Source organism: Piliocolobus tephrosceles, chromosome 19, assembly GCF_002776525.5.
Source record: "Piliocolobus tephrosceles isolate RC106 chromosome 19, ASM277652v3, whole genome shotgun sequence".
Classification (NCBI taxonomy): Eukaryota; Metazoa; Chordata; class Mammalia; order Primates; family Cercopithecidae; genus Piliocolobus; species Piliocolobus tephrosceles.
The window spans coordinates 3,546,826-3,561,984 of record NC_045452.1 but is presented as its reverse complement, the minus strand read 5'-3'; the positions used below and the strand labels follow the sequence as shown (position 1 = coordinate 3,561,984).

At 58.4% G+C, this 15,159-nt stretch overlaps 3 protein-coding genes across 6 annotated transcripts in view; 1 reads left to right on the top strand and 2 right to left on the bottom strand.

Annotated features, from left to right (window-relative positions):
- Nucleotides 1–6,172, bottom strand: part of RANBP1 (RAN binding protein 1) — a 10,392-nt gene extending 4,220 nt beyond the window's left edge. For both annotated transcript variants that reach the window (XM_023192632.2, XM_023192633.2), the window contains exons 1-3: nt 6,014–6,172; nt 4,518–4,654; nt 1,178–1,335 (exon numbers count right to left, since the gene is read on the bottom strand). In XM_023192632.2, coding sequence (XP_023048400.1) covers nt 1,178–1,335; nt 4,518–4,654; nt 6,014–6,028 — 310 coding nt within the window. In that variant the 5' untranslated portion in view covers nt 6,029–6,172. The remainder of the gene's footprint in view (nt 1–1,177; nt 1,336–4,517; nt 4,655–6,013) is intronic.
- Nucleotides 6,173–6,379: 207 nt separating this feature from the next.
- On the top strand, nt 6,380–11,776 carry TRMT2A (tRNA methyltransferase 2 homolog A). Of its 2 annotated transcripts, XM_023192631.2 has the most exons (12): nt 6,380–6,770; nt 7,045–7,619; nt 7,877–7,985; nt 8,211–8,392; nt 8,579–8,693; nt 8,782–8,897; nt 8,973–9,084; nt 9,856–9,978; nt 10,167–10,242; nt 10,439–10,555; nt 10,666–10,762; nt 10,879–11,776. In XM_023192631.2, the coding sequence occupies exons 1-12, from the start codon at nt 6,747–6,749 to the stop codon at nt 11,108–11,110; spliced, it is 1,878 nt and encodes a 625-aa protein (XP_023048399.1). In that variant the 5' UTR covers nt 6,380–6,746; the 3' UTR covers nt 11,111–11,776. The 2 variants fall into 2 exon arrangements, with proteins under 2 accessions (XP_023048399.1, XP_023048398.1); XM_023192630.2 differs by having other exon boundaries at nt 7,877–8,392.
- Nucleotides 11,777–11,957: 181 nt separating this feature from the next.
- The window catches only part of DGCR8 (DGCR8 microprocessor complex subunit), a 30,990-nt gene continuing 27,788 nt past the window's right edge, over nt 11,958–15,159 (bottom strand). For both annotated transcript variants that reach the window (XM_023192628.2, XM_023192629.2), the window contains exons 13-14: nt 14,683–14,796; nt 11,958–13,669 (exon numbers count right to left, since the gene is read on the bottom strand). In XM_023192628.2, coding sequence (XP_023048396.1) covers nt 13,586–13,669; nt 14,683–14,796 — 198 coding nt within the window. In that variant the 3' untranslated portion in view covers nt 11,958–13,585. The remainder of the gene's footprint in view (nt 13,670–14,682; nt 14,797–15,159) is intronic.

Sequence of the window (15,159 nt, the reverse complement as noted above, 5' to 3'; positions counted from 1 at the left end):
AAACCCCCCAAACACCAAACACCGCCCCCCAGATGCCCCCTACACACACCCGCGGATACCACACACCTTCCCCCAGACACCACACACTTTGCACTCCCCCCAGACACCACACATGCCACGACACCACACCTTCAGACACCACATAGCCCCTCTGGACACCACAGACACACCCCAAACACCCAACCACACACCCGACACCACAGATACACACCCACAAAACACCACACCCAACCACACCCCCAGACACCACACCCCACCACACCCCCAAACACCACACACCTCCCTGCCCCAGACACCACAAACCCCCCCACACAAACCCAGCCCCCAGATGCCCCCTACACAACCCCCCCAGATACCACACACACCACACTTTGCACGCCCCCCAGACACCACACACTGCCCCGTCCCAGACACCATAAACCCCCCAGACACCAAACACCGCCCCCAGATGCCCTCCAGACACCACACACACACCCCAAGACACCACAACCCCCCAGACAGCACACATGCCGTGACACCACACCTTCAGACACCACATGGCCCCCCCGGACACCACATACACACCCCAAACACCCAACCACACACCCCGACACCACACACACACCCCCCCCAAACACACCCAACCACATCCCCAGACAACACACCCCCCAGATACCACATACACACCCCGAAACACCACACCCAACCACACCCCCAGACACCAGACCCCCAACTACACACCCCAGACACCACCACCAGTAGACACCACAGCCCCCCAGATACCACACACATACTCCCCATCAACCTCCCAGACACCATCCCCCACCCCCCAGACACCACACACACACACACACACACACACACACACACACACACACACAGCGCCCCCTTGCCCTGCAGCACTCACTCCTCGTCCCGAGCCCAGCCTGGGTGCCGCGTCCTCCCATCAGGGCCCGTCTGGCTGACTCCACACCCCCGTGTGCTCTAAGCTTCGCTGCGGGCCTGCTCTGAGTTCAGAGGCATGTCTGAAAAACGTATTTCTGGTTTTAAATTCAACAAACACACCACAAACTTGCACTCCATGTAATAACACACTCCCCAGTTCCCAGTCAGCCCTGAAAGAATCTTCTGGAAGGTCCCAGGCTGAGCTGCTGGGGACTGTTGGGCCCAGCATGAAGGCCCGCCCAAGGCCACCTACTGTAGTGGTTGGCACAGATCTTCAGGGTCTTGTCCCTCCGCATGAGAAGGCGGATGGCCCCTTTCTCCTTGTGCTTCAGGAGCTTGACATCACCAGTGCCTCGCTCCTTCCATTCTGGGAGATCGTTCTCTGAGGCAAATCGGAACAGTTTTGCCCGCCTGCAAGAAAAGCCATGAAGTAAGAGTGCAGACCTGCAGCCCACATGCAGGGCCTGCACGGGAGGTGACAGGACAACTCTGCACTGCAGGACCCGATGCCTCCACGAACACCCCAGCCCTTCTTCAGGCTCCAAGAACTGCCTGTCACGACACCACCAGAAAGTGCAGCAGCCCAACAAACTCCAGGTCATCTTGAATTCCAGTTCCACAACCAAAAGAATTAAGATGACCAGGCGCAGTGGCTCACTTGTAATCCCAACGTTTTGGGAGGCCGGGGCGGGCGGGTCATCTGAGGTCAGGAGTTCAAAACTAGCCTGGCCAACATGGTGAAACCCTGTCTCTACTAAAAATACAAAAATCAGCTGGACGTGGTACCTGTAATCCCAGCTACTCAGGAGGCTGAGGCACGACCATCACTTAAGCCCAGGAAGCAGAGTGTGCGGTGAGTGGAGATCGCCCCACTGCACCGACAGTCACAATATTTCCCCCAGTGGAGACCAGCCCGGGCAAAAAAACAAGAAACTATCTCTACAAAAAGATAAAAAATTAGCTGGACGTGATGGCTAACACCTGTAGTCTCAGCTACTCAAGAGGCAGAGGCAGGAGGATGCCTTGAGCCCAGGAGTTCAAGGCTGCAGTGAGCCATGATCCCACCGCTGCTCTCCAGCCTGGGTGAGAGTGAGACCCTATTTAAAAAAAAAAAAAAAAAAAAGCCGGGCACGGTGGCTCATGCCTGTAATCCCAGCACTTTGGGAGGCCGAAGCGGGGGGATCACCTGAGGTCAGGAGTTTGAGACCAGCCTGACCAACATGGAGAAACCCCATCTCTACCAAAAATACAAAATTAGCCAGGTATGGTGGCACATGCCAGTAATCCCAGCTACTCAGGAGGTTGAGGCAGGAGAATCCCTTGAACTGGGAGGCCAAGGTTGCAGTGAGCTGAGATCACACCATTGCACTCCAGCCTGGGCAACAAGAGCGAAACTCCATCTCAAAAAAAAAAAAAAAAAAAAGAGGCCAGGCTCGGTGGCTCACGCCTGTAATCCCATCACTTTGGGAAGCCGAGGCAGGCCAATCATGAAGTCAGGAGATCGAGACCATCCTGACTAACTCGGTGAAACCCCATCTCTACTAAAAATACAAAAAATTAGCTGGGCATGGTGGCAGGCACCTGTAGCCCCAGATATTCAGGAGGCTGAGGCAGGAAAATTGCTTGAACCTGGGAGGCGGAGGTTGCAGTGAGCTAAGATCACATCACCATACTCCAGCCTGGGCAACAGAGCAAGACTCTGTTTCGAAAAAAAAAAAAAAAAGAGAGAAAAATGGCCCAATATAGGGAAAGAAGCCCCCTGGGTGGGCTGGGCATCCCATGGTCACTGTGCAAGAGCACTCCAGCCCCCCAGAGATCTGCAAGGACAGCAAGGATCAGGTGTGGGCCAAGGACCTCCGTCACGACACCACCAGAAAGCGCAGCAGCCCAACAAACTCCAGGTCATCTTGAATTCCAGTTCCACAATCAAGAGAATGAGACGACCAGGCGCGGTGGCTCACGCCTGTAATCACAGCATTTTGGGAGGCCGAGGCAGGCGGATCACCTGAGGTCAGATGACTCACAGAAGAGGCCCAGGCCTCTAACCAGGCAACAGGTCCTGGCCAACACCCGGTCCTCCTGCCCAGGAACAGCCCTTCCCGCTGGGGACCAGGGCACCCAGAAAACCTAGCAATGCACTAAGGGCTCAGGCTGGCGCCTTCCTTCTGTGCACAGCTCCACCTGCCTCTCTCAGACGACTCCACTGTCTGCCCCAACATGATTCTGGCAAGAGACCGTCTCACAAGGTTCCCCAACAGGACACCCCTGAGGCTTTACCGCAAAGACCCGGGCCCGTCCTGCTGGCCTCACTTCCCTCAGTGAGGGCCTGGGCCCAGGCCACCAGGAGCACCTCCCACCCGACGTGGGCAGTGAGAGGATAGAGGCAAGCATTTCACCCCAGCAAGGAGCTACTCCCAAACAGGCTGCAGCAATGCATCAGCAGAGTGGAGACATGGCCACCCAGTGGCTTCAGGGAGATGTCCATCACCCTCTGTGACCAAAGGGTGACACACAGCTCTCCTTTCCCAGGTATCCCTCCTGGCCCCTTTCCTTGGAGAAGAAACTCACAGTAGGAATGACTCTCTCTGCTTCCCTCTCCCACCCCAGAGCAACCAAACCTTAACCTGTACTCTTAAAGCAACTTCAAGGGTGGGGGGTTCCATGAACTTGAACAGGGAAAAACTACAATCTCATTTCACTAAGGTGTGTAACTAAACATGATGTTTGTTGTAATCCTGAGTACAGGCGACAGGCCAGTCTCTGCAGTGCTGTGACGCTGTCACAAGACACAAGGCTGGTACCCACCACTGCAAATAACTCTTAACTGAAAGTGTCAAGAAGCACATGTACAGAATCTTTTCAGGTGGTTTTAATAACTAAACCATCACCTATTTTCATGTGTAATCGCAAGTATTATGTTGTGTATTAAGGGTGGGCCAGGCGAGGTGGCTCACGCCTATAATCCCAGCACTTTGGGAGGCTGGGGCGAGCAGATCAAAAGGTCAGGAAATCGAGACCATCCTGGCTCACACGATGAAACCCCGTCTCTAATAAAAATACAAAAAATTAGCCGGGCGTGGTGGCAGGTGCCTGGAGAAAGCTGAGGCAGGAGAATGGCGTGAACACAGGAGGCGGAGCTTGCAGTGAGCTGAGATTGCGCCACTGCACTCCAGCCTGGGCGATAGAGCGAGGCTCCATCTCAAAAAACAACAACAACAAAAAACACTGGGTGGGGGATTTATAAGCTTCACAATGCCAAATAACTCTGCTGCAAAAAGTTAAAATCCCCTGCTCAACCAAAGGGACTCAGAAGCCAGTGGCAAGAAACGGCAGTGGGGCCGCCATGTCAGTGAACAGAGCAGCAATAATGGGATGCCCTTCCATGCAACTGGCTGCAGGGCAGCAAGGGCACCTGGTGAAGATTCATGAAAGGAATGGGTTAAATTTCCACATGGGATTAGTCACCAAGCAACTTTAGGCCCATTCTTTAAAGAACCTCAGTCTGATTCAAAGTCAGGCCAAGACCTTGACACCCAAAAAAGCTGTAACTTCAACCTTAAAGAGTCCTATTTCTGGTATATCAGCCTACTTACATTTTAAAAAGTTCCTCTTCATCTTCTTCCAGTGTTTTAATTTCTTGCTCTGGAAGAGAAACTATTGGCTCAAACTGAGGGTCATGGTTGGATTCATCTGTATTCTCAGTGGAAGTATCATGGTCCTCATGAGTGTCCTGCAGGAATACAAACAGGTTACACTGCTGGCCTATGGATATGGCTCACAGCCAGAGCCCAACCAGTGCCTGCAGTGGTCAGCCCCCTGACAGTGAAGGGACTTCAGCTACAAGGATGGGCCCCACCCCAAAGCAAGAAATTAGGCCCTCTCTTCCACACTAGAAAAAGTTTGCATTTACGCCCAGCTCCATACACTCAGTGTGTGAGCCTACAGCGAGACACCCGAGTTTGGGGCCCCTCCCCCAGATTCACAGACATCAGTCAGATCTGTGCACAAACTGATGGGGGGCCCTACAACTACGCCAGCACTTGCAGAGTGGCCTGGGAGTAACTGCCTCATCTCTTTGAGCATCAAGTTTCTTCCTCATCCATAAAATGCAGAGGATACCTGCTGTGTGAAGATCAAAGGACACAATGATGGGTCGAAATAGATTTTGAAATGTTACTTTAAAGCAAAATGTAACTATTTCAGCTTTTACTAATTAGCAAATAGTTGTGCTCTTGCTTACTAGAATAAAAAAAGTCGCTACAAGACTGCTAGTATTTACATTGGATTCATAGTTCTGCCAGCAATTTTTTCACAGTTCAAGAAATTTAGTAACTAAATTGTACCGGTGAAAGTCATGAAATCCTGACCCAATTTAGAGGATAAGAGAGCACCAATAATCATATTTTAGGTTCGAGTCTTCCAGAACACGTGCCTTGGTCACCCAGAAGTCCGTAAGAGACCCAAGACTTCACCACTAGACTCAAACTGGAAAAGAAAACATAAGCTTTTTGCTGCTCTTCAGTGTTTCCCACAGCACTGCGGCTCTGCAGCGGCCCGCACTCAACCAGACACTTCAGCCAACAAAGCCGCCGCCTGGGTCGGCCCGTCCAGGACCTGTGCCCCACGCTGGAACGCGAGCTTCTGCCACAGAGACCAGAGGCGGTTCCAGACGTGAGAACCGAATGAATGAAGTGCTGCGTGGGCGACGCAGGGAATAAATGCACCGTACTAGTGGGAAGCCCCAAGTGGGCCGAGCCGGAGGAAACCCGCCGCCCACACCAGTTCCCGGAGGCTGGGGCCGCCCCGCGTGGAGACGGCCGCTCCCTAACCCACCCCAAGGTCACGCGGGCGCCCTGCAGCCCCCAAACCTCTGCAGAGCCTGCACCCCCAGACGCCCCAACTCCCACGCCTCGAGCCCCCAAACCCCACGCGTCCCGACCCCGCGCCACCGAGGCCCAGCAGACGGCCGAACCTGCAGGCCGGCGGGGGTTGGTGGCGGCTGCGCGGGCCGCCCACGTGGCCGCTGATAACGGCCCCGGTCCCACCGGCCCCGGCCGCCCACCCAGTCCCCACTTGGGCCCGGCCGCACCTTGGCGGCCGCCATGGGGGCGCGGCGGCGGCGGCTCGGCTGGGTCGGTCGTCCCTGGCTCCGCAGCCTCTGGGCGGCTACTCGTAGCTCCTTCCCTCCGCGTCTGGCGCCGGCGCCTCCTGCCCGCCCGCCAGCTCTTCCCTCCGCCCCGCGACCCGAACCTCGACCCCTGACCCCAGCGGCGGGAAACGCGCCGCGATTCAAAACCAGTACAGCTTTATTGGCTCAGGCGGCGGACACTCTCATTGTCCGGCCCGCCCCGCGCTTCCCGCCAAAACGCCCGTGGCGCATGCCCGGCCCGCCCGTCAGCCAGAGGAGCGCGCACTCCCGGCGATCCCCGCGCGCACTTCCGTCCCGGCCACGCGCGCCCCTAGAGCTGGCTAAAGTGGTTGGAGCCGGCGCGTGGCTATGACGTTGCCGGAAGTCAGGATCATAGAGACGCTCAGCCTCCGCGGCACGCGCTGGCGGACTGAGAGTGGCTGGCGAAGCGTGCGGCCGGCGCGGGCCCCTGGCGGGCGGGCGGTGCAGCCCCAAGCCTGAGACCGGGACCTGAGCACCGCAGGTTCGAGTCCCGCCCCATCTGGGTCGAAGCCGGGGCTGGCGGCGACCTCGCGGCGTTGCACCGGCTCTCTGAGCACGTCCCCTCGGAGCACTTCCCTTGTGACAGGCCCAGGACGAGGTGACCAGGCGGCCCCCGTGGCACCCCTGGTCTAGGCGGAGAACCGCCTGAGCGATGAGTGAGAACCTCGACAACGAGGTAGAGTGCGGGGAGACGCTGGGTAGAGACGGGGATGGGATGGGAGGAGGCGGGGTGGGGCAGGAAACCTGCCAGAGAATAGGTGGGGACGAGGAGGGTGCAATGGGGGAGGAAAGGAGACGGGAATGGGGTTGGGAGGGTAGAATGGGGGAGGGGAGGGGCAGGGTTGAGTGCAGAGTGCACCGACGGAGGTCTGGGTGTGCCATAGGGGAGCCTGGGGGGCCAGGCCCCAGGGCCTAGTCCTCACCCTAGCACCCCATCTGTCCCCACACAGGGCCCGAAGCCCATGGAGAGCTGTGGCCAGGAGAGCAGCAGTGCCCCGAGCTGCCCTACAGTCTCGGTGCTCCCTGCAGCTCCGGCAGCCCTGGAGGAAGTGGAGAAAGAGGGCGCTGGGGCAGCTACAGGGCCAGGGCCTCAGCCTGGGCTCTACAGCTACATCAGGGATGACTTGTTTACCTCTGAGATCTTCAAACTGGAGCTGCAGAACGTGCCTCGCCACGCCAGCTTCAGCGACGTCCGGCGCTTCCTGGGCCGCTTTGGCCTGCAGCCCCACAAAACCAAACTCTTTGGGCAACCACCCTGCGCCTTTGTGACATTCCGCAGCGCTGCAGAGAGGGACAAGGCCCTGCGCGTTTTGCATGGTGCCCTCTGGAAAGGCCGCCCACTCAGTGTGCGCCTGGCCCGACCCAAGGCCGACCCCATGGCCAGGAGGAGGCGACAGGAGGGTGAGAGTGAGCCACCGGCAACACGAGTGGCCGACGTGGTGACCCCTCTATGGACAGTGCCCTATGCTGAGCAGCTTGAGCGGAAGCAGCTGGAGTGTGAGCAGGTGCTGCAGAAACTCGCCAAGTGAGTGAGGGCACAAGACACCCCTCCTGGCTGGGGCTCTGCCCGGCCCTGTGCTTCCTCAGCCTGCCTGTGCACCAGTCGGGAGGCTCAGCACAGGACCTGGCGGCCCCTTTGGGAGCTAGCAAGTGGGACACCCATGTTACAGGGGGCACAATGAGATCCTAAAGGAGGGATCGGGAGCCTGGACATTGGGGAGTGGCCTAGCATGGGTGGGGGACAGTAGGTGGAATCCAACCATAGATCTGCTCCTCTTACAGGGAAATCGGGAGCACCAACCGTGCCTTGCTGCCCTGGCTGCTCGAGCAGAGGCACAAGCACAACAAGGCCTGCTGCCCACTGGAGGGGGTCAGGCCATCACCCCAGCAGGTCAGGCTAGACTTCGGTGGCCACAAACCCCCATCCCGGGATTTGAAAACTTTGCTTTTGCTCGCCCTTCCTGTTGATCTCCTTGCTTTTTGTTTTCTTCTGGTAACTTATCACATAGCTGTCAGCTATTCCTCTTGTTTGACTGCCAGCCCCTGTGGGGAAATCAGGGTTTCCAGGCACAAGCGCTGGGCAACCAGGGTAAGGTGCAGCTGTCTCTCCCTGCAGACTGAGTATCGTAATAAGTGTGAGTTTCTGGTTGGCGTCGGGGTGGATGGGGAGGATAACACCGTGGGCTGTCGGCTCGGCAAGTACAAGGGCGGGACGTGTGCTGTGGCGGCCCCGTTTGACACCGTGCACATCCCCGAAGCCACCAAGCAGGTGGTGAAGGCCTTCCAGGAGTTCATCCGGTGAGGACCTGTGACAGGGCTCCTGGGAAGTCCTGTGCGGTGTGGGAGCAGAGGGTGGGGATCCTGCCCCGGGAATTCTGGAGTGCCTGCCATTTCAGCCAGTTGAAGGAAGGTGTGGCCAGAGGAGACAGCAGGGGAGCTGCTTCCCCAGTCCTGGGCACTCAGGCCAGCTCATGATTCCCACAGGTCAACTCCATACTCGGCATACGACCCAGAGACATACACAGGCCACTGGAAGCAGCTGACTGTGCGCACCAGCCGCCGCCGCCAGGCCATGGCCATTGCCTACTTCCACCCCCAGGTCTCAACGGGGGCCCTGCAGGGGGAGGATGCCCGGCCTGGGTGGGCCTCGGCACAGCCTGATGGGACCTTTTCACCACTTACTCCAGAAACTGAGCTCTGAGGAGCTGGCAGAGCTGAAAGCCTCCCTAGCCCAGCACTTCACAGCAGGGCCAGGCAGGGCCAGTGGAGTGACCTGCCTCTACTTCGTGGAGGAGGGACAGCGGTGAGGAGCCTGAGTGGGGCGGGGTGGGTCCCTGCAGGGACTGTGACACTGAACGACCTGCACCTCCGCCCACAGAAAGACTCCCAGCCAGGAGGGCCTGCCCCTGGAGCACGTGGCTGGGGACCGGTGCATCCACGAGGACCTGCTAGGGCTGACCTTCCGGATCTCTCCGCACGCCTTCTTCCAGGTAGCCCTGAGTCCCTGGTGGGCATGGGGACATGTTGAGGGAGGCCTGGCACACCATTAGGACGTGATGGGAACAGTGGGCTCAGGTGGGAAGATTTGGGGGAGCATCCAGGCAGGGAAGCCACAGGGGAGGTGAAGTAAGAAAGAGGTTGGTCATCACTGATTTGACTCGTGACAATCTAGAGGTACACATGGTAGTGGCCCTTGTCACAGGGAGGATGAGGAGTGGCCCTCAGTGCACTACCACGGGGTGCTGCTCTGGGCTTGGCAGGAGGGAGGCCATGGTGGCTTCTGGACTGGGAAACACTGTTTCACTGTCCGCTCACTGCTGCAGGAAGGCTGTGGGGACCTGGAGCAGCCCTGTTTTTGGAGACAGGCCCAGCAGGACCTCCTGGAGGGTCAGGTGTAGGGGTGGGAGCTGCAGTTGGGTGAATCCAGGGACCCTGGTGTAAGTTATGGGAGGCAAAGCCCCTTTGCTGGGGCAGGGAAGGTGCATTCTACTGGCCTGTGGGGCCTCGTGAGCCCTCAACCAAGCGGGGCAAGGAGGAGGCTGTGCTCAGCACGGGCTTGGCTTTTAAAGCTGGGGGCTGGGTGAGGGCATCAGCAAGGCTGATCCAAGATGGGTTCAGGGAAGGGGTTGGGCACCAAGGTAGAGGAGTGGACACCGGAGGTCCCAGCAGGATTGAGGGACCAGGAATGTGGACCTCAGAGGGCACCAGTGGCACCACAGGAGAGGAGCCACTGACACATGCTGGGCACCGCCTGCTCCCAGGTGAACACGCCCGCAGCCGAGGTGCTCTACATGGTCATCCAGGACTGGGCCCAGCTGGATGCAGGGAGCACGGTGCTGGACGTATGTTGTGGCACCGGCACCATTGGCCTGGCCCTGGCCCGGGTAAGCCCTCCTGCCCTGCTGAGGGCACCCTCTTCCCACCCCCAAGACCCCCACTGACCTCAGCTCGAAGGCACCGCAACTGACTCCATCATGCCCCAGGCCCAGCTCCTCTTTGGTGCCCTCGGCCCCATGCACTCCCCTCCCTGAGGTAGCCCTGGGTGGGGCGACACCACACTTTCCTGTTTCAGAAGGTGAAGAGAGTCATTGGGGTTGAGCTATGTCCAGAGGCCGTGGAGGACGCCCGGGTGAACGCCCAGGACAATGGTGAGTGGCAAGGCCGAGGGTGGGGGTGGGACGGGGGCAGCCGCCACCCCTGCTGCAAGCGTCAGCCATGGCCAGGGCTTGAGGGCTACCCAACAGGCAGAGCAAGCGAACAAGCTCTTTGGCTAGGGGTTCCCCGGGGCTGGCCCTGCTGGGAGGGCACGCGGCCCTCTGACAGGCCGCCATGCCATCTTTTCAGAGTTGAGTAACGTGGAGTTCCACTGCGGGAGGGCTGAGGACCTGGTGCCCGCCCTGGTGAGCAGACTGGCCTCCCAGCACCTTGTGGCCATACTGGACCCACCCCGTGCCGGCTTGCGTGAGTGGCTTTTGCTTGAGGAGGTGGCACGGGAACGAGGACACATGGGGTGTCTCACCAGGTTGTGCACTCTCTGGATGTGGGGACCCAGCTGGTATTTGCCTCCTCAGATTCCAAGGTGATCCTGGCCATCCGCAGAGCCGAGAACATCAGGCGACTGCTGTACGTCTCGTGCAACCCCCGGGCAGCCATGGGCAACTTTGTGGAGTGAGTGTCAGCAGGGGCCCAGATGGGGGCCAGGCCTGGCACCAAGCCCCCAGCTCCCACAGAAGCCCGTGATTAGCCCATCGGCTGACCTTGGCGCCTGCCTTTTCCCCCCACAGCCTCTGCAGAGCCCCATCTAACCGGGTGAAGGGCACCCCCTTCCGGCCAGTCAAGGCCGTGGCAGTGGACCTGTTCCCACAGACCCCGCACTGTGAGATGCTCATCTTGTTTGAGAGGGTGGAGCACCCCAATGGCACAGGGGTCTTGGAGCCCCACAGCCCTCCAGCTCAACCCACACCAGGACCCCCAGATGATACCCCACAAGAAACTGGGGCCTTCCCCTTATCCTAGGCCCAGGACCCATCGTGGGGACAGGAGCTGAAGGGCTCCCAGGGCCCTAGGGGCGGCAAAGGCATGGCTTGCTGGCCAGGATATTCAGAGGTAGGCAGCCAAAGGGCACAGAACCCTGCGCCCCACCAGGATTGGCCTGCTGCTGGGGGCCAGGGTGTCTGACCAGGAAGGCAGATGGGCTCCTGCAGCCTGTTCCCCACCCGCAGGGTCTTTGTGGACTAGCCAAGGCTATGAGGGCCAGAATAAACAACTGCTCAATGAGGGGTGTTTCTGTGATGAGAGCCAGGGGTTGAACACAGGGCCTGGGTGCCAGGGAAAGGGTCAGACAGCCTGGGCAGCTTTGCAAGCCCCTCTGCACAGCTAGGGGAGTCAGGGCATAGAGCTTACTTTTAAACAGAATGTTGGATTTGATACTTAAACTTGAGGAGGCAGAGACAAGTCTGGGAATTGCACCAGCTGGGTGCGGGGGTGGAGAACACTGGGCAGAGTTGGCCCCTCCGTGGCCAGCCTTGCCCTCACAACCAAGGGGCCATCCTGTGGTGCTGTTCAGCTGTTACAAAGGCAGAGTGCAGCCTGCAGAGAGGCTCCAGGAGGGGATCTGCCCAGTCAAGGGTCCACAGGGTGCCAGCCTCTCACACGGAGAATAAAGACATTAGCCATTCCCTTCTGGACAGTTTGCTTTATGCGTTCAGACAATTGAGGCTCACCTTCCAGGCACAGCCCAGTGCCCTGGATGGCATCAGCACAGGCTCCCCTGCCCTAGCCTTGAAGCATGGCTGTGTGCAAGATTCACACCCACACTTGGCATACGGGGGGGGGGGGGGGGGGGGGGGGGCCCGGGGGGGGGGCCCGGCGCCGGGGGGGGGGGGGGGGGGGGGGGGGCACGGAGACCACGAGAGTATGGCAGCACCTGCTGTGGTGGTGGTGCCTGGGAACAGCAAGACGCAGCGAGGCTCCCCAACCTTTAGGGGAACACATGTGCACAAAGCTTTGGTTCACAGGCGCATCTGGCTGGCTAAGGGCAACAGTCACAGTCAAATGACTATTCACAGCTGCAGACAGGAGGCAAGACAGAAGCAAGTGTCTAATTACAGCAACTTGAGTTGAGGGTTGAGGGTTTCCTTTTTAAAGGTCAACAGAAGCCAACCTTGGTCACACAGGTGGTGAGGGAGGGATATGTTGTGGGCGGCCCATGGGCCAACATTGTTCTCCTGACAAAACAAAAAACAAAAAAACGCCATCAGTACCACCTGTGGGGGGTGTGGTGGACAGACACGGCAGAATGCTGGACTCTTGCTTCAGATGGTGCACCACAAGCACATGGCACCCTGCATAGGTGCCTTTGAGGACACCCTGGTGCTTCAGACTCAGGCAGGAACACATTTCCATCCCATACCCACACACAGGGGCCACCAGTCGAGAAGCAAGCTTGGCACCGGGCAGGGCAGCTGCCTTTGACATCCAGAGAAGCCGCTGTCAGTCAACAGCTCTGGATGAAGAATGGGCTACACTGAAGGCCCTTGCTTCCTGTTTAAACAGGTCCACTTGCTAAAATGCATGATTCCAAATCTACCTTCTACTCTCACTGTAAAAGTCTCTTTCAAAATGCTAAGGTATCACAAAAGCTTTAAAAATCAATGGGTGGACATACGGACTCGACTGCAAAAAATCTTTGTAAAAAACTATTGCCGGAGGCCAGGAAAGGCAGGGAGGGCCTCAGTGTCCAGAGAGGCGCTTTTAGGGTGTTAAGACTTCATCAGAAAAAGGACCCCTAGGAGGCCAGGGCAACTCCAGGAGGTGGCAGGACATATCCTCGCTGGCATCATGTCCAGACTAGAGAGGGACCACCTTGATTGTTTGCCTCCAATCCCAGAAAGGTAGTTCTGATACTAAAATTCTGCTTATTTTAAGCCAAAAAGGTTTAAAATACTCTTTTCTGTTCTACCTTTTCAAAGAAGGGGAAACACAGAAGGCAGGTGAGGGCAGGGCACCATGTGCACCTCCTAACCAGGTCCCTGCAGCAGCCCTGCAGGTGTCCTGGGCACATGGGCCACCTGGCATCACGGGCCAGCCGCAGGACTCACCCATCCTCTCTCATCTGTCATCCAAGTATCATGTGTCATCAGTGCATATTACATACTAAAATTGATGAAAGCCTTCATAAAAAGAGCCTGCAGCAGGTGCACAGAAGCAAGGTCCACCACTGTCCACAGTCACCAGCTGCCACTGGTGCAGTCGCTTAGTCCATCCATTCAGGCCTGGAGCTTTCTAGGGGGAGCCGCTGTTCCACATGTGTGCTGTGTGGCCGTGACTGTCCCTGTACACCAGAGCCTCCACCCTCAGGCCAGGCCCACAGGTTGGCCACAGGGAAGGAGCTTGGGTTGGAGGCCCGACACTGTGGTGCACGATGCATGACTGCTGGTCTCCTCAGAAGTGCTGCTGGCGGCCCCCGCGCCCTGGCCCGTGCCACCTCCCTCACACGTCCACGGTGCACAGGGGCTCACCGCCAGGCTGGGCGGACGCCACAATGGACATCTTGGGCTTCTTTCGAGTCTCCTCCTGAAAGAACAACAAAGGTCAGGGGTGCCAGTGAGAGGGGCTCGGCAGAGGCTCGGGAGGGCACAAGGTGGAGGGAGAGCCCAGCAGACCATGCCAGGAGGCCCTGGAGCCCAAGGGCACCAGTGCTTGTGATGCCAGGCTAGGAGAAGCAGGGAAGGCCTGAGGCAGGCCAGCGTGACTGCAGACGCCCCCTGGATTGCCATCAGAGCACAACATGCGCAGCCTACCTGGCAATCAGGACATGTACCAAAAAGTAAAGAATTTTGGGTGTAGTTACAGTGGCAGGCCAGGCCTCCCCACTGGGTGTTTCTCCCTTGCCCAGCTTTTGCTTGCCCCAGGCCCAGCCAGGAGCACTGTGTCCTGCACCTGCTGCCCTTGAGCCCCACAGCCCCTCTTCCGACCAGGGGCAAACCAGGAAGTCCCACTGGCTCCAGGAGGCCAAGCCCCACCTCAGGGAGCAGCGAGGGACCTGCTGGCCTGGGCGGCAGCAGATACCTCCTGGGGCTCTCGTCCAGGCCAGGGAACTGCCACAGTTAAGAAAACTCCTACCCAAAAGGGCCAGGCGGGTGGGTCACGCCGTGGCCACGCAGACGATGCCTGAGGACAGACGATACCACTGCCAGCCTGACCCCTCTTTGAGTGAGGTTCCCAAGGTGGCTTTAGGGGCTTCATCAGGACCAAGCCCTACAGATTCAACCCTGGCAGGCGCACTGACCTACCTCCAAACACCCAGGGTGGACATGGGACCCAGGTGGCCCACCAAGGCTGTGCCCTTCATGGTCCACCACCAGGCTGGCCTGCCAGCTCTCTAACAACAGAACCAAACCTGAAGTGATTTATAAAAGTATCACACATGTTGAAGCTGAAAGAAAAGCCTGTATCTGATTTTGGAAGGAGGATCCAAGCATTTCCAAGGTGTCAACTCAGACACGGGTCCTGGGGTCTGCTGTCCCTCCACAGCTGCCACAGGAATGGCCGTGGCCCAGCAGCTCTCCCGCTAGGGTGGCACTCACCCTCTCCTCAGCCAGCCTCTTCATCTCCTCCTGGAGCTTGCTGAGGATGTGCAGGTTGGGCTTGTTCTTCTTGGCATACTGCTGCAGCTCAATCACACTCTTGTCCGACGTCTCCTGGGAAGTACAGCACCTCACGCTCAGGACTGCAGGCTGTAGCTCCATGGCCTGCCCACTGCCCAGCAGTTGTGTGCCTGCAACCCTGAAGGCAGGCGCGCCCAGGGCCTGACAGACAGAAGTGGGCACTGGCACCAGGGAGAGGTACCCTGATACTCTCTTTCAAGCAGGGAGGGCTGGCCCTGGCTCCTGAGCCTCTGCATACCCCAGAGCCAGGCGCACCTTCAGCATCTCCTGCCCGGCCCTGCCTTGCACTTCAGCCATCTCCCTACAAGCCACATAGCTGGACCCAGGCTGCGTTCCCAATCACCCACATTTCACTGACCATTCCCAGCAGGCTGGGATGGGAGATGTGGCTAGGAC